General features: G+C 49.7%; 1 protein-coding gene and 1 pseudogene across 2 annotated transcripts in view; one reads left to right on the forward strand and one right to left on the reverse strand.

Annotated features, from left to right (window-relative positions):
• LOC144122178 (uncharacterized) overlaps nt 1-18,454 on the reverse strand; it is a 319,104-nt pseudogene that overhangs the window by 63,995 nt on the left and 236,655 nt on the right. The window lies entirely within an intron of this gene.
• The window catches only part of LOC144131526 (profilin-like), a 68,318-nt gene continuing 57,931 nt past the window's right edge, over nt 8,068-18,454 (forward strand). The window contains exon 1 of the mRNA XM_077664455.1: nt 8,068-8,195. Coding sequence (XP_077520581.1) covers nt 8,083-8,195 — 113 coding nt within the window. The 5' untranslated portion in view covers nt 8,068-8,082. The remainder of the gene's footprint in view (nt 8,196-18,454) is intronic.

The raw sequence follows: 18,454 nt of genomic DNA on the forward strand, positions 1-18,454 counted from the left end.
CGTCGTCATGGAAACACCTCGAACGGGCGGAACCCGGGCCGCTCGCGGCTGCTATTGTGGAAACGTGGGAACCGTGACGGTTGGCAGCGTAGGCGTAGCAACGCCAGGCTTCCTTCGGGCGACACCAACGGTGCTGGGGCAGCGGCAAAGCAGAAAAGAGGGAAAACACTAAAAACGCTCCTAGCCGCGCGAAACGAGGCCAATATATGCGCCGTAAACGCGAGTTTTCTTGATCTCTGGAGAGCCGCCAGAAAGTTTCGCTCGATCGTCTTTCGCGGAGGCTTCAACGATCACCGCGGGGTTTTTCTTTTCTTTTTGCACTTTCGGCTTTTGAGGAGTTAGGATTACAACGCGGAATGGTGAATTTATAGTAACGCGCCATAATTCACGCTTGAATCGGGGAATTCGCGGCGTCGTGTGCTGTGCAAGCTTGAATATAGCCAAGCAGAGTGCTCGGCAACGTGCATGCACCTTGTTCACTCGTACGGTCATCGACGGCTCCATCAAACACAAAACAGGGACAAGGAATTCGGCTCAGCTACGGCAGCAGACTTCAACCAGGATAGGAGTGCCAATGCTTTCTTTTCTGAGCCAAATAAACGACGGCTACAGGAACGAACATCCCTAGAAGTCCAGAGTGTCCTCTTGTCCTCTGTACAGAGTGTCCACACTCTGTCCAGAGTGTCCTCTTGGTGTCCCCTGTCGCAGCGCTTTTGAAAGTGTTAAAATGATGTACCAACTAGCTCAATTATCCGTGTTGCTCCAGAGTAAAGCATCCCAGGCTTTGAGTTTACATCGAGACGTTCGACATTTTGACAGGTGAATTCCAAGACATATATACCCATACAAAAAAAGTCCTATGGGCGTCTATGGAAAAAGCTATGTCCGTGTATGGCCTTTTATGAACGTCTATAAGCACCCATAGAGGTGCTTATTGCCCGCTATTGAAAAATCTATGCCACTAAAGCTATAGCTTTGGAACCATGCAACTGTCTTAAGCTCTCTATAGAAAAATATATCAGCCTGTATAGACAGCTATAGACAGGAATAGGAAAGGTCTATAGCTATTTGGGCCAAAATTTTATAGCCGTCCATAGGACATTTTTGTATGGGTAGCTTCCGTCTTTGGTGCTTATTTTCCGGTTCGGGTAGAGTGAGTGGTTTCGTCCTGTGTAGGTGCGCAAAAGTCTCGCATCATTTTGTGCTTGAGTTTCTGAGGAAAGAAGTTTACGGACATGAAACCTAGATCGGCCATACAAAGTAAAGTAGTGAAATAAATTGCGGACATGCATCGCCCGCATTGCAGCAGCATTACCGGCTCCTGTAACTGCATAGCAAACTAACTCTCCTCGCGAAAGTGCACTTTGCAGAAAAGAGCTCTTTTGGTGCCAGGATATTTAACGCTGCTCGTATCAGAAGGTATGGTTATTATACTTCTTTATCATGTTACTAGTCATTGCGCCAGTTTATCCTGGCCTTAACATTGGACAACCTAGTGACGGTAGCATGCGATAGAGATAGCGGAAGTGGCCATGGCAGGAACAGTTTGTATGAAAAACTGCCCCCTGAACACTTAAGAAGCTTGGATTATTGGATTACAAGCGAAAGTACCGGAAGCGCTGTCCGCCAGTTCCGGGACCAGTTCCGCTATCCGCCAGTTCCGGTTAGGCTGTAGCTGAACAAAATGTTTATCTTCCGACCGCCACGGTCGCTCAGTAACTTTGGAGTTCGGCTGCTGATTCCAAAGGCGCGAGTTAGAATCCCGGCGGCAGCAGCAGCCTGATTTCGATAAAGAAGAAATGCAAAAAGACGGCCGTGTGCCGTGTGATTTCAGCGCACGTTGATGATCGCCAGGCGGTCAAAATGTACCCGAAGGCCTTCAATATGAACCCTTCGCGAAACCCTGGATGTCAGCATTTCTACACAAGAAAAACCCCTTCACCATGTCGACTCGACCGGTTTTGGGGGCAGGATACGGGAGCAGTGCTGGAGATATGGATGGTCAGAATAATGTCGCGCGTCTTCTCTGCCCGCTTCTGCCGTGTCACGCCGTGACGTCACGGAGATGCGGCGATGGTGGCGTCAGCAGCGATTTTCGTTGTGTAAGCAATAGGCTTGACCGTCTGCCTTGGGTGTGAAAAGCTTGCGCGTTTTTGAACATAATTCGCGATTTCTCGACAGCGGTTGTGGGGCAGTTGGTGGCGCTGCAAGGCACAACGGAAGTGGCGTAAGTTTCCACAAGTTTACTGCGTAAGAATTAGCGCCTACAACACTTTTGCAGGGTTTCTTGCAGTGCGGCTTAACGACACAGATCATTAAAAAACTCGTTCGCGTTGTGTCATGCAATCAACATGATAAGTTAGACGCGATATTTTGCCTGCGTGGGATCTTCTGTTGGACGCAGGGGTCCGTTGTCAGATCCCAGTCACCAGCACTACGTGCCGAGCATCTATTCGCGCGCAGAGAAAAATGATACAGCGATGAGCTGCTGAGTGCGACGTTTGCCGAAGCAGCATCGGAATCGGGAAGTATTACGATGAATATAGTTTTAACGCGATAGCGTTAAAGGCTCCGTTACCCAGAAATCCGGTGTCGGCGTTAAGAAAAATCACGAGCACGACTCTGGTAGGCGGTGTCCAGAGAGCGACCTAGGAGGCAGGTGGGCCACCTAGATCACGTGACCTTGCGGCGTCATCACAACTTGCCCTTTTTATAGTGAGCAAACTGCCCACCGTGGCAGGTGGCAGTTAAATTAATGATTGGTCGCTCGGGAAGACCAACCTGAGTCGCACGAGGCCCACTGCTGGGAGCACCTGCCATCACAGGTTATACTGGCGCATCGCTTAATCACTGCACTACTGCGCCAGGAGGGGGTGTGAGGACTCCCGGGGATTTGTGATTGTAAAGTAGAGAAACACACACTACATATATGGGCATTAACCCACTACGCTATCGCGTCATAACCTCCAATTTTTTCTTTTTTTTTACTTTCGCAAGCTTGAGCAAGTGTTATTTTTCAACACCCGTCGTAACAAAGCGAATCTAGGCAAGGCAGGCAGTGCTATTTCCCAGGTAATCTGAACTTTCTCACTTCAGATCGTTCAGAACCTGGCAAACACGGCAAATACCATACCAAAAGCCGCTCTGATCCAAGAGAACAAGACGCACACTTGAATGCAAATTAGAAAAAAAATCAGAATGTCTTGGAATATTTAGCTGAGCAGACTGAACGCAATTTCCTCTAGAAGCTCGAGGAAAACGTCCACATATGTGATTGTGCAGCTCTTTCAAAACCATCAAAGCAAAAAAGAGAGCATTCTTGCGGACTTCCATACATTGTACCAGCGGTGCGAGACCTGCTGCCACAAACTTCTGTTTCACCAGGCAGAATAAAGCAAGTCAAGTTCGCGGAGAAGGACGCTGATGGAGCGCTCCGCTTGGCAATTCCGTCTGGCGAACAGGTTGAAAAGCGCGGAATTACACTCCAGGCACAAACAAAACAGTTTCTAATCACAAGGGACGTGTACGCTTTGAAATATTCGCACACGCGAGTTGGTTTCCCAAGCAGCGTCGTTTGGCGCAGTGCGGGCATGCTGCGTGTCACTGCCGATCACAGCGCAGCTGTGTCAAGTTGCTGCTCGGCAGGCGCGTGCACGACATAAGGCTGGGAGTAAAAGTATTCAGAGCTGCACTCAACTTATCCCCCTAAGATGGGCTACGCTTAAGTGGCAAAGTGGATAGTGGATTTTGCTGCGCACCAAAGCTGACTTCTTGAGGATGCTAAACCTCACGCACCACCACGGCGTCCACCGACCAGGAAAGAACATGCGACTAATAATAAGCAACGAATAGGCGAAACTCGACATGTCATCACTTGCGTCCAAGCAACGGTAGTGGTGCCGGAGGTGGCCGGGGCGAAATGTGCTCGGCTTTCTGGACTTACTTCGGAGGAATGAGAATGGTTGCATTGTGGGAATACACTACTGAAGGACTGCGCCCAACTACTCGAGAGCATTCGCTTATCACACGGCTCTGAAGTGGCAGCTGCATAGAAGGGGAAACACTGCTGTGATAATCGTGCAGGCCAAATGGATCAGTGCCGCGCCGCTAACAGGATTCTGGAATTAGCTGTCAACGGCGCGAGCAGGATGCTGTCGGCAGTCAATGGTGACCAAAAAAAAAAAACAGTTGCAAAGGCAACCGTCACTGTACGGTATGAGCACCCTCCCCGCAAGGTTTTGAAGAGCAACACAGCACCTCAAAATAATTATGAGAACACCACCACCCTGTTTTTATTTTGTTTTTCAGCAAAGTTTATCGTTTAGCTTTTCGGGGCTCTGTTGACTTGCGTTCGGCAGTAAAAGACGTATTCATTCATACGCGTGACGTCAGTAATCAAAAATGGTTCCGTGATCACCGTCTCGGAGTGAATGGCGTTGTAGCCTAGCCTCTGAGATCTGCAACTACAACAAAAAAAAATTACGTCATCCCGATTTGGTTGCGAAAGCGACCGGTGGCGGCGACATCTGCATTTCACTGTCGCCTTATAGCTTATGACAGCCCCTTTTTTAGGGAAAGTAATCAGAACGTGGTAATCTATTGACACTGGATAACCCCAGTTTGTCCTTGGTGTCTGCTTAAAGAGAATTCTGTAAAGATTTTTGAACTCCAATGTGGACAAGAGTACAACAGTGACCCTTGGCTACAAGAAGGTGTGTGCGTGTGAAAGGAGAAAGGGACGGGGTTGTTTCTTGGAGTTTTTGCGGCAGAGGCGCAGCTTTTAATTCAATGATACACCACATTGTCTCGCATACAAAGTTATGATCTTGACTGCGTAACTGCATTTCATGGTAACGTTCGTCGCCTTGTTAAAGCTTGAGAGCTCTCATGCTCATTAAAGCTCTTCTTACTGGAGGTTATCCTCAAAATTATTTATAAATCCTTGTTTCCCTTCGCTTCGCTATTTACGCCTCGTGAAGGCAGCCGATACAGGATGTTTCTATAAGGACGCGCGCTTTACCCCAATGCGGTCGATTATTGACTTTCTCTCTTGGAAGCGTGCCAGTCCTGCTACTTTCAGCGGGCGTGCTATACTACCCAAGAGCTTTATTTTTTCGCTTCAATTCTCTTTGGCGCTAAGTACTGGAGACCTCTCCGTTCGTGCTGCGGTTACGCTTTTAACTACGAAGAGCGAGACTCGTCCCCCCACAGATGGAAGACAGACGCGTCACACGAAACGCATGCTTGGAGCACGCTGGCTAACATCCCGCTCGGCTGGCCTGCTTAGAGTACGCTGTTGACCGAACGGAACCGCGGGAGAGATCGACGTGACGGAGCGTTGGCCCGGGAAGGACGCGCTCTTTTGAGCTGTGCGCGGAGTGCGTGCGTGGGGTTGAAAACAAGGCCGTGCCGAGACCCAACGGTCACGCCTTGGAGTGCGGAGACGTCACGCCAGGCCCTCTTCGAAGCGAAAAAAAAAAGCGCAAAACGTGAAAAATAAGAGAGTGGCGGGCACTTTGCATTGAATGACACTCGCTCTGTCCCGTTCGTCGAATCAGAGCACGGAAAGAACGGAAACGTGAAAGATTGAAAACTGCGGGCGCCGTCTACGAGAAACTTTTTGCCGGCTTATTCTCGACACACTCTCCCCTTTCTTGCAGCTTTTGTATATGTGAATCCTTTTCGCTTTTTGTCGAAGTTGGAAGCGATCAGAAAAAAAGCGGTAGTTCTGCTGCCCAGGACCACTGCCAGTATAGGCTCTTGAATGGGGTTTAATGTCCAGAACGAAGAGCCCCTGCTTAGTGCCTGTGAACGAGCGGCTCATAACGATGCGGGGGCGTTCCCCCCCGCGAGTGTAACGCGTTATACGACCACGAATGTTTAATCGTTCATCAAAACGCAGTGGATGGAAAGGTTATGTTCATCACGCTCAGAGACATGAGGGCGCAGCGTGTTTCCCAGATAACGTTGTCGTGGAATTTTTGCCACATCGAGAGGAGGAGACCGACGGACGAGAGTCGGAGTCATTGCTTAATACGTCACCCCGAACGGGCTCCCAGTGTTGCGAAGAGATCGCCACTAAGAGGCTCCGGATGGCGTTAGTGCGCGAATGCCCAGAATTGCTGGGTGTGGACGTGACGAAAGATGCGCTGCTCAGACAGTAAAGGTCGTCCCTTAACGCGGGTGACGAAAGCATAACCAACGACGAAATTAGATACTTAGCTTCTTTGCAGAGCAATGGACGTTTTATCTCATTTTGTTTCGCCAAACTAATTACGATGTTTCATCGCATTCATCTCGATGAAACTTCTTCAGTCACCATTTCTAAGGGACTAAATATCTTTGCGAAGAATAATCCAGCCCGTTTCTGGGGCATCTTCTGTTATCATTTGGAGAGCCGTTAACGATCGAAGTGCACTTAAAAGCTGGCCACTTGATTAGATTGCAACATCTAGACGTCATACATTAAAAAAGAAAGCATTGCATGGTTCCGCTAAATGTATAACTCGAGCTTCCCTTTTTGTTTTGCCTCTTTCCGCAAGTACATTGCGAAGCGGCCGGCACTTCGTGCAGCTGATCTGGATATTGACGTTTTACTCCGCTTTCGTAACGCATCGGTTGAAAGTCGAACATGTTTACTTTCTCCCCAGTTTTGAGTCGCTTAGAAGCGAGTTTACTTCGTGACCCAGTTCAAACAATAAAAGCTTTTCTCGTCATGGCTTCTTGCGGCTCCAAAAGCAATCAATTTAAAGGAATTAGTCGGCTATACGGTCAGCCACTCCGAGCGCCTTTCAGCATGATCGCATGTTGGAATGCACGCCGACGCACAAGAAGGCAGTGACTGGTCCTTCTCTTCACCTCGTTTCTGCGCCCTGCATCTTCGCTCCTGGCGCTGTCCGTCAGCCGCGCAAGCCGGCGGCGCAGCCACATTGCCCAGATCCCCATTCACAAGCTCCAGATAAGTTACTATTCCTGCCCTCGATGCGAGTGAGAAATAAAGTCGCGTCAAAATAGCTTGAAGCGGACCTGCGACCTGAATGCTTGCCCATCTGCGTTAGTTCGCCGCAACGCTCGCACCTACGCCGCCCTCTCTACGAACAAAGGCCGCGCGCTCAATCACGCGCAAGCCTCCGCAATAATGGCTCCTCTCGAGAGTCCATCCGGGGCGCCTCGGCGTCCAACCTCGTTGCCGCGCTAGCGCAAATTCTCCCAAACCATTCGAGGTAACTAAGCGGCCGTGAAAAAAAGCGCCAAGCCGCGTCGCGCAGCGGCAGAGCAGCCTTTATAACCTACAACCATGCCGGGACGTATAATGAAGCCCATCTTCCGGCCGCGCTCCATTACTCACATCGCAGAATAGAATCGCTGCTGCTGGCGGACAATCAACGCCAGGCCGAGGTTCATGCGGCAATTTGGCCCCCGTCCCCCGCCAGCGTATACAATATAGCCATTGGCTGCTCGCTTAGCGGGCATTGCTCGCGAGAAAGAAACCGAGTGGAGATGCGGAGCGCTCTCATGGCTGCGCGCGGGCGTCAGCTAATTGTGCTCGTCTGTTGGCGCGCGGCCATCAATCTGGCCCCGCACTGAGATGGCGCTACGCTGCCCCGCGTCTGAGCCGCCGGCAGCTCGGGGCTGAATCGGGGGCGCGGCGCCAGGCTCGAACCGGGCGACTGCGCGCTTGGCCGCGGTGGACTCGCGGTCGCTTTCCGGCCCCTCCGTCCGGCGCCGCTCACCGATCATTTGTTTGGACGGCGGAGAACAACTGCCGCCCCTTTCTTGCGGCCACCTCTCCCCTGTGCAACCTCACCGACGCGTGATCGGATCCAGGAGGCCGCCCGAATGCAGTGACGAATGGATCGCTTCCGAGAGATACAGCTCTGCACTTCGCACACCACGGCCCAGTCCACTCAGTTCACTTTTGTGTACGTTTCGCCGGAAGAATATTTAGTTTTTAAGCTGGAAACACTTAAGTGTATACCGTGCGCCTGTGTCAGCGCACACTCGCAGAGCCCGGCAGTTCTCGCGGGTTATTGCTCTAAGGTTGTCGTTCGGCAGTCAACTGATAATTAAGCGAAAACAACCATGCATTCAGGACCGTCAACTCACGACTCCAGGAACGGCGCGCATGCCGACAGAGCCAGGAGCACGTCAGCCGTGACCCGCCTGGAGCTCGGCGTCCCAGGCGCATCGCTTGGGTAAGGAGACTGCACCTTAAAAGGAGCCTCCCCTGCCAATCGGCTTCGACCGATTGTCCGCCTTGACCGATTCCCTGGGCCTGCTATCGGGAAATCTGAGGGGGTGGCAGATGAATGTAGAGTAACAACGGCTTAATCGGACTAACCACGGCGCCATGCTAGTCGCTCGACGCCAGTGACTGGATGACCTCCTTTGAGGAGCATCTGCCGTTTCGTTCTTGAGTGGTATCCGACTATAGCTGCTAGCATGTGGTTAGCCAGTTTGTTTCTTCGTTCATTTATCACTTTAGGATCTAGATTGTTCAGCACAGCGCTACAGTGAGAAGCGGAATTAAACAGCGCCTTCCTGGAATAGATTATCGGGTCCATTCCGCCATTTTACTTAATTTTATTCACAAATTAAGGCCGCGTATTAAGCGACAAGCTTGGCTAATTGTGATCGTCTGTCGGCGCGCGGCCAGCAATCTTGGCCTACGCAATCTTGGCCAGCAATCTTGGCCAGCAATCTTGGCGCTACGCTGCCCCGAGTGTGAGCCACCGGACGAAACGCTGGCTGCTCTGGCCCTCTATTTTCTTTTCATTAAAGATGCATTCACACCAACATAAGGATGCAGGTGCCTGTAAGCAATCAACGAAACAGGCACCATGTGTCGTTGTATATATAGGCTTTTACGCGGCCAACTATAGGGCAAACGTTGTTGTCGGAGAACACGAAGAATGCCCGTTCTCCAGAACTCTCGGGGATGGAACCGCAGAAGCGGGCTTATCAAACTGCGCAGCCATTGCTTTCCTTAGCGGCGTTCCTCGTCGCTTAGAGGAAAGCCCAGAAATCACGGCGTCCCGCACCCACTTCGCCTCGCGAGACGCCGGACGAGGTCGCTCTCTGAAAAAAGAGCGACTGCCTAATTGAGGTGCTTCGCTGGATCGCCACGCTTTGCTAATAACCCCGTTTCGCCGGCAAGAGCTGTCCGAGATGTCGCAAGGGCAGATAGCCGGGACGATCCACCGTTTCTCTGTTTCAACCCACCGTCCCCTGCGTGGCTCAGCCCGGAGACGCGCGTCGGGCGGTGCAACGACCTTGGTCGGTGCGGATTGTATTACTACACGCAGTTTCACTCTCGCAATGGGCGTCGCACGAATATAGGCCTCCGCGTCATTGATCGAACTAGCCGGCTGCTGAGCGAGCGGCGCGCCTCTTCACGCACACGTGTCCAGGACACTGCATCCGATTGATGGGCTTCCCTGTGCATGCGACACTGCGGTGTCCGAATGAATCCTGCCAAGGCCGCAGCGTGGGACAATGACGCCGGAGGGATAGAGGTGGTGTGCTGCGGCCCGAACGAGCAGCAGCAAACACGGAGATACTCAGATCACTCGCCAACAGAAAAAGGAAAGTAAAAGAGAATTGTACCAATTGAGAACCGCACTTACAAAATGCTTGAATGAAAGTGGATGTAGATATTTAGTCTGCAGACAAACTGTAGATGCGGATCAGTCGCGCTCCCACTGAATTGTAGAGAGCGTATAAGGCTTTTGCAAAGCAGCAGCAAACAATCCCATTTCGCCACGCGTAACACCAGCTCAGCAGTTTTGACCAACAGTAAACGGTACTATAAATCAGCATAACATTTTAAGGCAAATATATTACGGTACTAATTCACTCTACCAAGCGTACCGGGTGCATAGTGTCAACACTGTTCTCAATAACGTATCGCATCGGTCCCTCTGTCAACAGTCCCCAGGCTGTCAGGTTTCCTGCTAGGCTTTCCGGTATAGTTCTGCCATCCTGGCACTACCGACCCTCGAAGGGTAGGGAACGCTGGTTTTCCTCCTCCAGGGATTTCAAGGCGGCCACCTAGGAAGAGCCTTGGATATAAACATTTCGCGGAACCAAAGCATGGGGACATGCTTGTACAGGCGTCCACTAAAGAAAGCGGTTGGCTCGCGAAAAATAGCCTGACCCGTTGACAGCGGTAACTTTGCGGCCCCAACAAACCAGCGAGGTGCCAGCTCGCCGGCATGTTCGAAGGCGCGTCAGCCCCGCAGCGAGCAACCCCGACGGCCACTTCGGATACGACCTCATCGCCCGTGGCCTCCGCTTCACCACCCTCGCTCGCTATTCTTTGGAGAGCTGTTCTTCTTCTTCTTCTCCTCAAGTAATATGGCACATATTCCGTGACTTCTTCTTCTTCTTCTCCTCCGTGACTTGCCTTGTTCTCTTCTACTTCTTCTTGCAACGCCTCGTAGCCCCTTATTTTTGGTCATATAGGTCTGCAAAGATACACTGCGCTCACACCCGTCATTTAGGCCTTCGACTTTCTATCGGTATCGTTTGCACTCCCCATTTTTAACGTGGTAGCGGGAAAGCCAGTGACGTAGTTGGCGTTGTGTCGAGGAAATCGGGATTGGTCGAGAGCATCGTGACGTCACAACCGCATGACCTCGCGCGGGTGATTCGAACACCCGCAACGATCGCACAATACAACGGGGATGACGTCACTACACAATTCCTTATTGGTCCCAGAGTCATGACTTGATTCCACCCCTATTAAGTAGTGTCTCTCAGGAAAGAAAATCATTTATGTTGAAAGTGAAAATGATCGAGCCGGGACTCCAACCGCTGCCTTTTGGGTCCTGATCCTGACGTGCTGCCCTTCGGCCACTGAGGCACGTTCGTTCGACTTGGTTAAATGGAGGCCTTTGTTTGTCTTGTAAAAATAAAAGTAGAAGAATATTAATTAAAAGAAAAAGAAAATAAAGAACTGTCTGTGCCTGCGAAGTGATATGCAAAGAGGACTCCAGGCCGCTGAAGGAACCCACGAACGCCATCGCTTCATACCCTTAACGTGAAGCGTAAGTGTCCCGTAATTTTCTACATACTAGTAGATGTCATACCTTTTGCGCTTTTGCGCCTTTTCGCGTGGTACACTGCTTGTTATATTCCTTTGTTTTTCTTAAGACTCGCCCCTGAATGCATTGTTCCGTTTCAGTTCTGACGCTTCCCCCCCCCCCCCCCCCCCTCTGTTCTCGGTGGGCGCATCCAAACCCCCATCTTTTCTTCGCACGCGGCGCAAAATGGCTTATCGTTCCACACCTTCCAAGCTATGAGAGCTCCAACGCACTCGGATTAGACGGCGGAGTACTTACTGGATGAATGAACGCCAAACGAGTGCGTGTACTATCGTATTTTGACAGTATAACCGGCTTTTTAAGCTCTGTTTTAAATTCTGGTGTTTGACCGATGTAGAATCCCACTTTAAAAAAAGAAACGCTACGGCAGCGAACGCTCTGAGTTTGGTATTGTTAGGAATAGCAACCGACGTCTATAGGAGCACATTCCGACGCTATCTCAAGAACCCGATTCTTAGACGGTGCGCTTGCCTATATATAGTTCGCTTTGCGCGGTGCTCAGAGCTTTGCATTGAAAAGATCTGCTGCGCAATCCAAGGGTGCCACGTCGCAGAACGCAAAGAGATATGGCGGCTACGCGTTGACTTACGTTTCTCGTTTGTTTTCAGACACTATAGTATAGTACTGTATAGTATAGTAATATATAGTATGGTATAGTACAGTATAGTATAGTATAGTATAGTATAGTATAGTATAGTATAGTATAGTATAGTATAGTATAGTATAGTATAGTAGAGTAGAGTAGAGTATGTGGCGTTTCAAACTACGATTGACACAAGATCGCACAACGAACTTGTTTGCGTGGCTTTATTCTCAGAGAATGTGGAAAAGGCCAGCACATATATATATTTTTTTGTTCAAAGCTATCAGGTTTCCTTTGCACAAAAAGAGGATAGAATTTGAGAACAAAATAGTTACAAAGTCGCAAGCAACGGATGAAACGCAGCAACTGGCAGCATGAACGGCGTTACAAGAATTTACAAGAAATAACATTCTCTTAAGCTCTTCAGAGCAAGCTGCCACGACGAAGCTACTCCGGTGGTCGGGACGGGTGTCTACGACATGCCCACTCGAAATGCTTCGCGTTCCCAAGCTTAAAGTTTAGCTCAGGTCGTTTTTGGACTTTACCATATTGGGATAAAATACGCTTTCTCGTCCCTGATTACTTCTACGAAGTTTGGAAGCGACGCGACATTTACATTCGGCGCAGATCGATTTTAAAACCTGCCGTCTTCCGTGGCCTCAGTTTTGATGACTTCTAGACAGCAACATTACAATTTTCACGTCACAAACACTCCCCACGCATTCATAACCGTTCCCCGCTTCACTAACAAAATTTTGAGCCTTGAATTACAGTCGTCTCTGGCATTTTCCGAAAGATTGAGCCATTAAACGCGCGAACGCAGGTTTTTTTTCCTTCTAATGTCTGTGGGAGAGTCAGAAATGTACCTTTTATTTTCCGACTCAAGTCCGAGCCTTCTTAGTGGCCCTATATGTTTTGGCGTAGGCATCGTTGAAACACGTGTCCCTGGGATCTACGTCATGTGGGCGATGAGAGGAGGCCGGAGACAGGCGGCCGAGAGCTTGGCGGAAAGGTCCATCTTGCCCACGCGAGCCGATAAGAGGGAGGGCCCTGACCACGGCCCGAGTTTTTCTTTCCCTTTGCTGTTTTTTCTGTTCTAAAATGGTTCCACCCGGTATTTTATTTTGAAAGAAACAGTATGTTGTGGCGGGGAATGTGACGACAATCGACCAAACGTTCGATAAATCCCTGTTGTTGCTCTTTAATTAAGCATGGCTTGGCATCAGGAGAGGCAGGCTTAGTGTGCAAGCAACGTGAGCAGGTAGCCAGATGAAATCGTGTTGGTCATGCGTCATGACCACAGGACATATATTGAAAAATTTCCTTGTTTTGACCCTGCCTTTGGTCGCCCCCGGCTGTGACACCGGGTCCGGCAACCGACACTGCCTGCAACGCCTGTTACTGCCTGGTGTCATAGGCAGAGGTATCGAAGATATTGGGGCAAAAGTATCAATTTGATGTGAATCGCTACAAGACGCGGCTCTTGGTCGAGCCTGTGACGCAGTTCCCGGAGCATGTGTAACAGAAGCCGTGCTACCGTAAAACAAGGCAAACATTTCGTGTTCGGATGTCGCCAACGTTCAAGCGGTGATCTCACCGAAATAACTCGCTCTCATCAGGGTCAAAAGAAGCATCATTATTTTCCGGATGCGTTTGTTTTGCACAATGTTGAAGTGAGTGCATAAGCAAGAGAGGGTGGTTGTGTGAGTTTTGCGCAATGAAATGGCTTCATAATCAAATGTTCCGCAATGAAATGGTTTCCTAATCAAATGCCGATTATCATCCGCTACTTTTTCTGAATGTGTGCGCAATATCACTAGCACACGCCCAATCAAGTCGGAATAGCTGAAACGAACAAACAAGCAAACAAAAAAGCTTAACGAACGAGTAACATGGCAAGGGCCAGATTCACTAAGCTCTTCGTACGCCATTTTATAGAACGCCGGTTTGTAAGGGACGGCACTTCAGACAGACTGGTTATTGTTATTAGCTGCCGGACAGGCCAGTCGCGACATACACTTTAATTTGTTTTCATCTCGCTGATTATACTGTCTGGCCAGAGCACGTGCGCAGGCTAGTTATTATAAGCCGTAGCGTACAAAACTTAGCGAACACGCTCGTAAATGAACTCTGCGCAATTGTAAATGCTATATCAATTGCTTAGGCGGCACCTGCCACTCTCAGCGTCATGTGCGCATTAAAAGGGTTTAAACTTTGGGACACTGAAAGATTGTAGCAGCCACCGTTTATGCCCCTGCTAATTTCCGGCGCTTGAGTGGCCCTTGGAGACGCAATTTACAGCAGTCATGCCTCGTTACTTTCCCTTTATTCGCAAAGGCACGGCTCTTTCCACAGCCCTGATTGCCCGTTTATCTGGGCAACAAAGTTTTGGACGCAGTGCCATCAATGGCTCCACAGCGAGCGCCACGAATTTCGCAATTTGAACGCTCAACTAAAATGCGTAATAGAAAACGGAAATGAACAGAGCAGAGGGAGAGGTAACTCACTCAGGTTTATTTTAGTTTTTCATTTGTCTCAAGCGTTTAGAGGTGTACACAATTTGATGGACTACTAGGAGATCCACGCCATGTTCAATATTTTGTTCCCCAACAAACTTTAATTCGTACCACAGAATGCAGAGCAAATCGGAGTTAAAGTGGAGTGAATTTTTGCGTTAAGGTGATATGTATATGTCAATCGCTGCGCGCTTCCGTGGCGCTTCGCTCAGAACGAAACGTGCAAACGACCCGAAACGGATCTTCGGCACCAGGACGCGGAAGCCCCGCTATCTCTCTGCGCATTCGAGGACTGCGGTGGCCCACAGAGGGCGCCCACACCTCCCCGTGCCGGTCGTTGGAACAGGGGCGGTCCTCGATTGCGGCGCCACAGACCGTACGCGTAGCCTTGGAAGCTTTCCTGCCTCGTCTTTCCCCCGGACTGTTCAGAGGCCGCATTGCTCGAAAAAGCAAGAAAGCTGCCATTATGCATGGCGCAGTTCGTCGCACCGACGCTATTATGTTGCCGTGTCGGCCGGGTAATAGGCGTTCGCAAGACAACGGCCGACCGTTCTTGCTTACAAGAGCAAAGAAAATTGATACGCTTTGCGCAGCTCCTCACATATACGTCATTCGGGCTTTGCTTCTTTTTATTTTTTTCTTTCCTAGTCGCGGTTGAAGGCAAGAGACAGGCAGAATTCCTGGAACTTAACGCCAGGAATACTTTTTACGCCGGAAAGATGGGAAGAACTATTTTCTCCAGGCGCGAGAGACTTACACCGCTAGCGTATAGCCCCTGCGAGCCTGCATTGGTGAAGAGCGAAGTGACACCCCACCCCCAGCGATTTTTTTTTTCTGGCCTTGCTCTTGAAACTTGAACGTAGGCGATATGCCTTCCTGCATGTTATCTTTTCGTCGCGAGTTGGGCTTGCCTAGGTGCTTTTCCTTCGTCGTACTGCACTGGAGCAGACCCTTCATTTTGCTTCATCTTTATGTAGTACCTCCTTTATTCCTCTGGCCGCCGTCCGCGCTTCACTGAGTCCCCAGTCACTCGGATTCTTAAGAGCGTCTTGCATTCCGGAGCTCATCGCGGTGGGTGAGCAGCTATGCCGTTCTACTTATATCGATGGCGTTATATGTAAGGACACCTGTGTTCTGAAATTCTGAACCCGGAAAGTAAAAAATGCCAGAATAGAGGGCCAGGGAGGAGGTGAAGAAGTTTATCGCCAGAGTTTGAGCTATACGCTGCATAATTTGCACGGCACAACGGGCACCTGCGCATGAACTATACTGCTCGTCATCGGATATCGCCGCTCCACTGTGACCTCTTCTGCTCTCACTGCGATTTGATAGTTCTCTTGAGAGTTCCTCGGAACCATCCAGTCGTTTAGATAGACACAACCGTCCGGCACCCAACCCTCCACGTAGTACAGCTCCGGTGAGGTTGAAGTTGAAGCTAATTACCAATGCAGCTATAATTACGTTATATTCGAGCTAAGCAAGGCTCCTTTCTAAAACTGCTTCGCACTAAGGGGGACATACCCGGCGATCCGAGGAAGGGCATTTTTTGAAAGAAGTACCAGCCGAAGGGGTGAACACACAGGGTCCAAAACACTCTGGACGCGCGGAATTTGGCCGCGCGCTAGCCGGTGCCTTTCTTTGTTGTTTCTTTTATTTTCTGTGTTCATCCTCAGCAATTATCTTGCTTTTTACCACACGGATATACAAAAGTGGGAGCACACGTGATGATTATTTTTGCTTTTTCCGTAGCAGTAGGAATAAAACAACAGATCAAAGAACAAGAGCTCGAAAGAAGTGTTGCGTGAAACAGCTTATGCGCGACAGGATGTCCCAACAGAGTAAAGAAAATGAGTCACTTTGCAAGCTATAGGCTGTCGGGCATGTTTCACAACACCATTTTACTCGGAGGTCACGCTAAACTTAACCCGAAGGCGGGCTGAAAGCACAAATCAGAAATAAATAAAACGTGGGCTTAACCAACACCACCCGTAATAAGAAGATTACAACAAATCTGGCGATAGTGAATAAGTGTGTTGAATTGTGCCGCGACAGATATCAAGACGTGGGAAGTGGCAGCCTAGTAACTACTATCCTTTGCACAAGCGGCAAAGTTTACACAAGCTTTGCAGCGTTTGCAGGGAAGCTTATGAGCGTTGCAACCAATGGGGAGCGGGATGGTTACTGAAAAAAGGCAACAACAAGCACGAAGTGGCAGCAAACAGAATCACAGGAAAAAAAGTTACGCAGCGATTATCTACAGATGGCCGGGTGCGCTTTGGGAGGGGGAAGTTCTCAAAGGATTTTCGTCGTTCATGGAAATCCAACTGCGGAGTTTTGAAATTGAGTTTGCTGCCGGCGGATGAAAATAAGAAACAATCCGAAACTGTAGCAGCGTGGCAGAATATTCATTTACACATCGCCTCGTATTCATTAATTTTTTCTTATTTACTCGGGGTTGCGCCGTCGGCGCCACGATGCTTAAAGAGAGAGTCGCCTTGGCCGCGCCCTTTCCGACGTAAGCACTCGGGACCATTAAATAATCCGGCCCATTAGCGCTTGGCAAGTTGAGCAGCTGTAAAGTGAGGGCGGAGAAGAGCGTTTTTTCGACAGGTAGGCATTGCAGTGCGGCACCAGAGTTTGCAAAACAAAAAAGCAAGCGAAAAATGAAACACTGTGCATGTAGCTGGTGAAAATCACCTCTGCGCGAGTCCCAATACAACGAACCAGCGCGGTTTCGCTGGTATTCCAACGCGCTCTATTTTTTTCCTTGTTTTTTACGTACCCTTTCTTCTAAAATACTCATGTTCGCTCCCGTCATTGCCTACAGGTCTGAAACTGACAAAACAAGAACAAAAAGAAAGAAAAAAAGGAAGTGAAGAAGAAAACTCGGAGCCTCGGAAGCAATAGAGCGTGAAAAAGTAAACAAAAAAAATCATGCATAGCTTGAAGTAGTACGCTTCTACGGGTCGCTTCGTGTTTCCAATTTTGACTAGGCAGCCTCGACAGCGCGCGTGCGCCGGCGGGGTTCATCGTAATCTCTTTCGAGGCGGAAGCTGCCTCAACCGATCCCGCGTGCGGAAGCCGCGCATCGGTGTTTTCTCCACAAACATAATTTCGCGCGCCTCACGGTGCCGACGGAATGCGTCACTTGATGCAACTGCTTTCCCTTCACTAATCTTAGACACACTTCTAAGACACTACATTCAAGCTGGCAATCAGAAACGTGAAAAGAAGGGAAAAAAATTTACAGGATGGTTACCACCGGCTAAAGCGAAATTCAGCGACAGCTGTTAAGGTAAATATACTTTAGGTAATGTAGACGTAGAGAATATGAGAGCGACCTCACTTCTATATAGTTCTAGGGCGCTCTTTTTAATTTTCCGCACATAGTCGTTTCTCGTCTAGGTCTGCTCCCAAGTCCGGCGCTCTAGATGCGGCGCGTTTCATAGAAACTGTCCCAAAAACGACCGCGCTACACTCCTTCGCATTCGCCATATCCTTCCTCCTCCTTCCACGGTGATCACGTTCCGGATGGTTACTGTGGTAGGCCTAGGTACGCCTTCCTACACTCTCGCCATACCCTCCTCCTCTCGCCGTACCCTCCTCATCCTTCCAGGGTACTTGCCCTCCGGTTGGTCTACGCGGCCACCACCGACAGGTGGCGCCTTCTTACGCTCTCGACATACGCTCCTCCTTCCGCAGTAACCACCCTCCGAATGGTTTCCATGGCAACGCACCCACCGGCTACTGAGATTACTACTACTACGACGACGCGAAACCCAGGAACGGGCGCTTAACAGCTGCCGCTGTAAAAACTGAGCACTCCGTGTTCAGTCTTGTTACTCTGGATGTTCTCGCCGCCCACGGGCTCTTGCTGGTTAGCTAACCTGCAGGAGGTCTGAAACATTTCTCTTTCTTTTCACGGCGGGGTTTTAGGCTAGTAGAAATTGTGTTTTCCGCTTCACAAGTAAGCACTAGAAAGTGCTTGTCCCGTCCAGCGTTGCTATAACCTACTCGGTCGAGGACTGCCGTTGTTTGATTGGTATATATTAAGCCCAATCACTCAATGTAACGTGACCTTGACCACATTTGCGGGGCCATGGGCGAAGGAACAGATCCCTAACGACTGCGTTTGCGCATACGACTAGTTGACAGAAACAGTATTCCACGGTTTATTGGGAGGTGGATAAAATAGCAATTTGGAAGGCGCGCCGAAGCGATATCAGTTCGAAATCTCAACTTCGAGTGTG

The sequence above is a fragment of the Amblyomma americanum genome, chromosome 1 (assembly GCF_052857255.1).
Source record: "Amblyomma americanum isolate KBUSLIRL-KWMA chromosome 1, ASM5285725v1, whole genome shotgun sequence".
NCBI lineage: Eukaryota > Metazoa > Arthropoda > Arachnida > Ixodida > Ixodidae > Amblyomma > Amblyomma americanum.